We start from the raw sequence: 7,862 nt of genomic DNA, 5'->3' as shown, positions 1-7,862 counted from the left end.
ACACACACGCACACATACACACACACACACACACACACACACACACACACACACACACACACACACACACACACACACACACACACACACACACACACACACACACACACACACACACACACACACACACACACCACCGCTCACACCAGTGCGAGGAGCTTGAGAAGTCTCCCGCCATATTTCCGCCTGTCGTCCGTCGTGAGTAACTACAGTTAATGCTGTCGAAATATCGTCCTTGACGGTTCTAAGGGACGAGCACCCAACCATCAAGCGCAAGAGGCCGAAGGTTTTGGAAGAGCTGGCGTGCTGTTGTGTGAAGGTCGTTACATTACATTGTTGCAAGACGTACGTGTTTCTCTGTGGCTCGCAGCTCGCCTTGTTTTGGTTGGTTGGTAGGGTTCATCGTTCGTTCGTTGTCTTGTGGTGCGTGTGATGTGCTTTCGTTTGTGTGTTTTGTCTTTTTGTGGCGGTGGTGAAGGAGGTTGCGTGTCGTTCGCACACTCGTTGTGAGGGCTTTAGTGGGCCAGCCTGGCTGATCCTAGCGAACGAAGCAAGGCCTTGCTTTTCGGTGTTGTTGTTGTTGTGTTGCAGTGCGTTTGTTGTGTGTGAGTGTTCTCTGATTTGTCTATTTGTTTCCCGCCTGTTCACCAGCATCTTCCATCTTTCCACGCACCACCTATGCACCAACCCTTGTTATTGTATCCCGCCTTTTTCCCCCAGCGCGCGCACACACACACACGCACATACACATACACACCACCTACACAGAGGTGCTACAGGAGGCCATCTCTCCAAGTCTCCATCTGCATCGACCCGATCGACCAGAGCCCTTCTCCTTCCCCTGGCCTTCCCCTTTGACGCCACCAAGGGCAACACCAATAGACCAATGTTCCGACACGGGACGGCCAAGGAGCTGTGCTGCCTGCTGTGGACGCTGGACCCAACGTTCACCGCAGCGGATCTCAAGGCGGAAGGCATCAAGACCGAAGCCGAGGCAGGCCAGCATGTGTCTGAACGGCTGCAGGCTTGCTTTGAGAAGCTGGCCACAACGGAAGCCCTGCACTGGATTGAAAACGACCCTCATCTTTGCGCTGAGCTCGAGTCCATGTACAAGCAGATGATCGACAACAAACATGTACGTTCCCGTCGTCGTCGTCGTTGTTGTTGTTTAGGTTGTTTAGGTTGTTGAGGTTGTTGTTGTTTAAGTTGTTGTTTAAGTTGTTGTTGTTGTTTAAGTTGTTGTTGTTGTTGTTGTTGTTGTTGTTGTTGTTGTTGTTGTTGTTGTTGTTGTTGTTGTTGTTGTTGTTGTTGTTTAAGTTGTTGTTGCTGTTGTTGTTCTGCTTGTTGTTGTTGATGGGTGCAGAACTCTCGTCCTCCAGTGCATGCGGGTATTTCCTCCCGAACATACTCATTCACTTAGCATACACAAGAGCACAAACACGTACACTGACACACACACACACACTCTCTCTCTCTCACACCCGCACGCACACACACACACTCTCACTCTCTCTCTCTCACTCACACACACACACTCTCTCTCGCTCTCACATGCACAGACGCCAGACCACCGCGAGATGGCGCAAAGCTTCGCTGAAGGTGTTGTGAGCGTGCTGCTGCGTGATCTTGTGCAAACACTGCACGGTCGCAGAGCCAGTCTTCTGGAAGGCATCAACGGTGTCAAGATGTTGGTGGCAGGTATGCTGCTGGGATCTCTTTACACTGTCGTTGACGCGCCACAACAGGTATTGCATGTTGGGAGGGAATACACGAGCACACGCACCCTTGATCCTGCGCTCTCACTTTGCCCGCGCTGCAGTTTCATGTCAACTCGTGTAACCTTCTCTCCACACACACACACACACACACACACACACACACACACACACACACACACACACACACACACGCACGCACGCACGCATACACGCACGCACGCACGCACGCATACACACACACACACACGCACACACACACACACACGCACACACACGCACACACACACACACACACACACAAAACAACCTCACCATTCTCCTATTTGCACATGCTTGGTGCTACCTCAAGGGTGTGCAGGGCCTTGTGCTGAAGGTCTTGCGCCGGCTCAGCTCAAACGACATCTGGTGGCAGGCGCTGCTTCGATATGGACCTGCCCCACCACGCTCGCCCAAGGAGGAGGAGCAGTCACAGATGAAGAAACGCAACCGACGCAGGGCCAAGACGGTCGCTTTCACGGTTCGTGGGGGAATATTCGGTGTGTGCGGGTTTGAACGTGTGCTATTACATGTGTGTTTGTGTGTGTGTAAACGTGTGCTACGACATGTGTGAATGCAAACATTTGTGTCGACATGTGTGTGAAGTTCTCTCTTGTTTGCCCCTGCGTGCGACTGTGGGTTCTCGTGCGAATCTCGTTGTCTCTTCTGGCAACCTCGATGGCTGACTGACTGTGATACATGTGCCATGTACGCCACTGAAACTACGATGCTTCTCCGTCCCTCCCTCACATCACATGTGTTTGCTCGCCCATGCACCATAGGCGCCCAACCTGAAGCCCCCACCGCCCATCCCATCCCCTCCCATCTCGCGTTGCCCCTCTGTCACCCGCCACCGCACGCTGCTGCCGCACGTTCAGAAGACGCGGTCTGTTGACGACGACTCGCCATTCAGCACACCGGGCACATCTCCACTCCGCACCGCCCTCTCCTCCACTGCCAACAGCCCTAGCCCGCACAGGCGCCATTTGCACGACAGCCACGGCAATCTGAGTGCAAACGGGAGCCCGACACATGTCAGCACGCCCACGTCGCCAACCACGCTCCGTGCACCGCTGCGCCACTGCTTCAGCCAGGAAGAGAGACGTGGCAGCGAAGATCACGATTGGCGTGAGCGCTATCACGGTGACAGCGACAGCAGCAAGGGTGAGTCTCCACACGCCCGCATCCATTCCCATCATCCCCAGCAGCACCACCAGCAGCAGCCGGGTGGGAGGGCCAAAGCTGTGAAGCAACGCCGGCGCAGCAGCAACCTGGTGCACGAGCAGCGTGCGCGTGATCGTGAGACACACGACGCACGCGACACGTACGGCACACATGGCACACGTGACGCGCCTGCAACACCGCGACGCACGCGTGCCAGCTGCAGCAACATCCACATGAACATGGCTCGCCTTGGTGTTGCTGATGCACCCGAGCCGATGGGGACAGCACGCCCCGATGTCGAGCGCACGGGCGTGTTCCGGACATTGCACGGGGATGTGCGGATTGTTTATCCGGAATGGACCGAACAGGAAGCGGCGGCGCGCGCACACCAGCACAGGTGGGACAATTGGGGAATGTTGTGCGTGTGCGTGCGTGCCTGTGTGCGTGCGTGCCTGTGTGCGTGTGTGCGTGTGCGTGTGTATGTTTGTGTGTGTGTGTGTGTGTGTGTGAGTGTTTGTGTGTGTGTGAATGTTTGTGTGTGTGTGCGTGTGTATGTTTGTGGGAGAGAGAGAGAGATAGAGAGAGTGTGTTTGTGCGTGTGTGCGTGAGGGCGCGCATCACCCACCAGCCAGCAAGCAGGATGCGCATGTTCACCGTCGTGTTGCTCGTGCTTGCGATTGTTCTCATTCGTTGCTGCAGTGATGATAATGAAGATGAGTTTGACTGGTTCTTCCACGCAACCGCGGACGCCCCCACCTTCCGTCGCAGATCATGCTGCTTTTGACAACCGTTGTGTGTTGTGTTCTGTTGAGTTGCGTTGTGTTTTGTGTGTATGTGTGCGTGCGTGTCTGTCTGTCTGTCTGCCTGTGCATGTGTGTGTCTATTTGTCAGTCTGTCTGCCTGTGCATGTGTCTGTGCTAGCGACACGTGGTTGTTTCTTTCTATCCGATGTGACGGTGCATGTTGCACACGTATGTCATTTCAACGCTGCCCTATTGCGTATTTCCTATTCAGTATCACCAGCTCTTCCTTCAACTAACTCCCCACCAGACATCATCACAAGTCAGTGAGTGCCCTGCTTTCGCTTCCACTGCTGTTTGTTTCGTGTACAACTGTCTACTTGTCAATACAACCCCAGACAGCCCTGTGAGGTCATGTGTCGCAGAGGATGATGAAAGAACGCAGCATGGAAGACGTAAGCGAGGGCGACACGAGAACTCTGTGTGCACGTGTGTGTGTGTGTGTGTGTGCATTTAAAGGCACAGCATCTCTGCTTGCACGGTCTCTTGATCACAGGCCGAGGTTGAGGTTGAGGGTCTTGGTCAGGTCGTCATTCAGCGCCGCCAGCCGCTTGTAGTCGTTCAGAAGCATGGGAATGTCCGCCTTCAGTTGTGTGTGTGTGTGTGTGTGTGTGTGTGTGTGTGTGTGTGTGTGTGTGTGCGCGCGCGCGCGTGGGCCATTCAAGTGAACAACCCGAATGTACAAATAGCACGCATGCATGCATGCAACAGCAAATCACCCACCCTCTCACCGTTTAACCTGCACACACACACACACACACACACACACACACACACACACACACACACACACACACACACACACACACACACACACACACACACATACAGGCCGCGTGCAACGCACCATGGTGAGTTGCGAGACGTCCATAACACGAAACCGCTCAATCGCCGGAACAGAGGCCCGCCCCACCAGCTCCGAAAAGTCTTCAGACTGCGTTCGTTCACCGTGCCCACGTGATGACTGCTGCTGCTGCTGCTGTGGTGGCGCTGCATGCGGTGGTTGTACGTGTACGTGTGCATGTGCTTGTGGTTGTGCGTGCGCCGCTGTTCCGCTTGTACCACCATCACCCTCTGCTGCAAACACAGGTGCGCTCTCCACAGGCACGAGCGGGACATGCGTTGTTGTCGCAATCGCATCTCCTGCTCGCCCCATCAGTGCCATTGGTGTTGCTGTTGCTGCTGTCACTGCTGTCGTGGGTGACTGTGCCCCGGATCGGTGGGCAGACGATGGTGTTGATGGAATCGCGTTGACGGCAGCGGGGACGCGACCCGACTGGTGGCCGCCATCCGTGGTGATTGTTGTGGTTGTTGTGGTGGTTGTTGTGGAGTGGTTGTGGTGAGGTGAGGTTGTGGTGAGGTGAGGTTGTGGCATTTGTGTGAATGTGTATGAAAGCAACAAGCAGATCTAAGCTGATACAACAACACCAACAACTTAAACACCAACAACAACAACAACAACAACAACAACAACAACAACAACAACAACAACAACAACAACAACAACAACAACAACAACAACAACAACAACAACAACAACAACAACAACAACAACAACAACAACAACAACAACAACAACAACAACAACAACAACAACAACAACAACAACAACAACAACAACAACAACAACAACAACATGGCACCACGATCACAAACGGAAAACAACAACGACGACGGTTACGACAGCAGCAGCAGCAGGTGGAATGCGTGTGTGCGCGTGCGGCTCACCCTGGCTGCAGGGGTGATGGTGTCTGTCCGATCTCGGGTATCATCACCGCCATCAGTGTCACCACCGCCATCAGCTGCTGATATCGTCTTCACTGTCACCCCCCGTGGTGGCGGCGGTGGCGGACGCGTTGGCTTCTCCATTCCTAACGTGATTGTGATTGTGTGTGTGTGTGTATGTGTGTGATGTGTATGTGTGTGTGTGTGCGATTTGTGATTGTGATTGTGATTGTGTGTGTGTGTGTGAGTGCGATTTGTGATTGTGATTGTGATTGTGATTGTGTGTGTGTGTGTGAGTGTCAAGAAATGTTGGACACACGTCATTCATCAACCACGCCATGGCTACCCTTTAGTCCGCGGGCGTGTTTGTCTCACGTGGCTTGGCCGGTGTCGGGTGCATCTCTTCCAGCTGTCGCGTTAACTGCTCCTCAAACTCATCTGCGCGCAGACAGAGCAACACCACGCAAATCCACACGGCACATGCCAACGAGGTGGCAGGTTTATGCGTGCGAGTGTGCACGTGTGTGTGTGTGTGTGTGTGTGTGTGTGTGTGTGTGTGTGTGTGTGTGTGTGTTGACGAGAGCAAGAACACAATCGGACAGTCATGTGCCACTGTATCTCTGCAACTGTGCACCGCCATTGCACTTTACCCTTTACCTGCATCGATGTTGAAGCGGCTCGCGTCTGCCGTCTTGATAAACTCCATGCACACCTGAGACAACACCACCACACATGCACACGCTCGCGTCAATCGTGTGGTGTCGCAGATGCATCATAGCACAAGCACGCACCACACGTGCCACGCATGTCTGTTACGCATTCGCTAATCCCTTTTCCCACACAGTCACACATTCACGGCGGTCAATTACATGTTCAGGCACGCATGCATTCACACGTTCATTGACACGTTCACGTGCAGCCAGTGCAGCTCACCATCATGTTGGTGAGATAGTACGCCATTTCGCCCCGCAGCTTCACAGGTGACCGAAACCTGACAAACGGCCGAGGGGTGCTAATGTGGTGAGGTAGATAGGAGTTGCCATAGGGTGGGAACAGCCACGGGATATGCGCACCACCAAAGCGCGCAACAGCAACGCATCAGCAACGCATTACACACGCACACACCCACCCACACCCCCCCCCCCACACACACTCTCTCTCAAGGCACACACCTTTCGATATATTTGAGGTTGCTGATGAGATTTGGCGGCTGGGCTTGCAAGATGACATATGTCAACAGCGGAATAAAGGCATCCGCACCTAAAGTATCAAGATTGTGGTTGGTAATTTGATGGAGTGCCACGTGGGGGGGGGGGACATGTTGCGACGTGTTGGTTGCAGGGGTTGTGTACATGGTAAAGTGCATGAGGATATGGCATGTGCTGACATTGATTGCACAGCACACACGTGCAACACACATACATCATGTGTGAACGCTGGTGTGAGTGTTAGCACAGCTGGCATACACGTGCATGCTGCGCACCCGTCTCTGATGACGTCATTTCAAGCACGGACATGATCAGCTTGACGCAATTCAAAATGCAAATTGCTTTGTCTCGCGGCGCCTGGAAGGGGCAGGAGTGTGTGTGTGTGTGTGTGTGTGTGTGTGTGTGTGTGTGTGTGTGTGTGTGTGTGTGTGGCGTCCCGGTTGCTCGAAGTTCTCGCTGGGGTGAGCAGTGCGCTGCGCATTGCAATGCAGCACCTGTAGAGCTTTGACAAGATGTATTTCTCCATTCCCTCGCACGCGTTGTCAATGTCCGCATCCGTGCCGCCCTGTGCCACCCGCAATCAAGAGGAAGGTGAGCACGCCCATATGCATTGAACGGGCAGACAAGTGAACAGAGCAGGTGCAATTCGAACACACACACACACACACAGACACACAGACAGACACACAGACACACAGACACAGACACACACAGACGCACAGACACACAGACGCACAGACGCACATGCACACGCACAGACGTACCTTCCAGAGTTCGTGGCGCTGAATGTCGTCGTGAAGAGAATCGAGAAAGTCGTGCACAACGGGCACCGCATCCTGTGGATTGTGGATCGGGTGGGAGTTCTCCGCAATGAACGTCTTCACGGGCTGCACCAGCGTAAAGGCGCTATCGACCGTGGGAGGTGTGTTGAGTGGAGGCACATGTGCACGTGAGTTGGTGCTGAGTATACAGCACTTGTACACACAACCGCACTCGCCCGCACACAAACGCACTCGCATGCAGGTTCGCACTCGCACATCCACACTCTCATGTTTTGAGTTCAGTTTACCTTTCATGCCGCATCTTCTCCAAGAACTCCTGCGAGCACCAAAGGCAAGCGCATATGCGTCAGAGGGCGATCATAGTTTATGCAACAGCACCCGCAGCCACAAGGCACACACACACACACACACACACACACACACACACAC

The 7,862-nt window shown here is 53.8% G+C and overlaps 3 protein-coding genes across 3 annotated transcripts; 1 reads left to right on the top strand and 2 right to left on the bottom strand.

Moving 5' to 3' along the window:
- Positions 1–190: 190 nt before the first annotated feature.
- On the top strand, positions 191–4,101 carry PTSG_04217 (uncharacterized protein). The gene is made up of 6 exons (XM_004995056.1): positions 191–384; positions 721–1,135; positions 1,560–1,745; positions 2,068–2,235; positions 2,537–3,315; positions 3,618–4,101. Exons 2-6 carry the CDS (start codon positions 887–889, stop codon positions 3,700–3,702), a joined length of 1,467 nt encoding a protein of 488 aa, XP_004995113.1. The 5' UTR covers positions 191–384; positions 721–886; the 3' UTR covers positions 3,703–4,101.
- Positions 4,102–4,208: 107 nt separating this feature from the next.
- On the bottom strand, positions 4,209–5,356 carry PTSG_04216 (uncharacterized protein; the record flags this gene model as incomplete). The annotated part of the gene is made up of 4 exons (XM_004995055.1): positions 4,209–4,301; positions 4,566–4,708; positions 4,781–4,994; positions 5,147–5,356. 4 exons carry the CDS (start codon positions 5,354–5,356, stop codon positions 4,209–4,211), a joined length of 660 nt encoding a protein of 219 aa, XP_004995112.1.
- Positions 5,357–5,395: 39 nt separating this feature from the next.
- On the bottom strand, positions 5,396–7,734 carry PTSG_04215 (uncharacterized protein; the record flags this gene model as incomplete). The annotated part of the gene is made up of 8 exons (XM_004995054.1): positions 5,396–5,589; positions 5,819–5,881; positions 6,101–6,155; positions 6,377–6,455; positions 6,616–6,703; positions 6,927–7,008; positions 7,416–7,557; positions 7,721–7,734. 8 exons carry the CDS (start codon positions 7,732–7,734, stop codon positions 5,396–5,398), a joined length of 717 nt encoding a protein of 238 aa, XP_004995111.1.
- Positions 7,735–7,862: the final 128 nt, after the last annotated feature.

This window comes from Salpingoeca rosetta (assembly GCF_000188695.1).
Source record: "Salpingoeca rosetta unplaced genomic scaffold supercont1.9, whole genome shotgun sequence".
Taxonomy (NCBI): Eukaryota; class Choanoflagellata; order Craspedida; family Salpingoecidae; genus Salpingoeca; species Salpingoeca rosetta.
This window is presented reverse-complemented; position numbering and strand designations above follow the sequence as displayed.

Bases quoted from the DNA above. Each gene is read 5' to 3' on its own strand.
- PTSG_04217 (XM_004995056.1), top strand. From the start codon at position 887: ATGTTCCGACACGGGACGGCCAAGGAGCTGTGCTGCCTGCTGTGGACG. The intron at 1,746-2,067 runs GTATTGCATGTT...TGCTACCTCAAG, and splicing joins TCGTTGACGCGCCACAACAG to GGTGTGCAGGGCCTTGTGCT. The intron at 3,316-3,617 runs GTGGGACAATTG...TCGTTGCTGCAG, and splicing joins GCGCGCGCACACCAGCACAG to TGATGATAATGAAGATGAGT.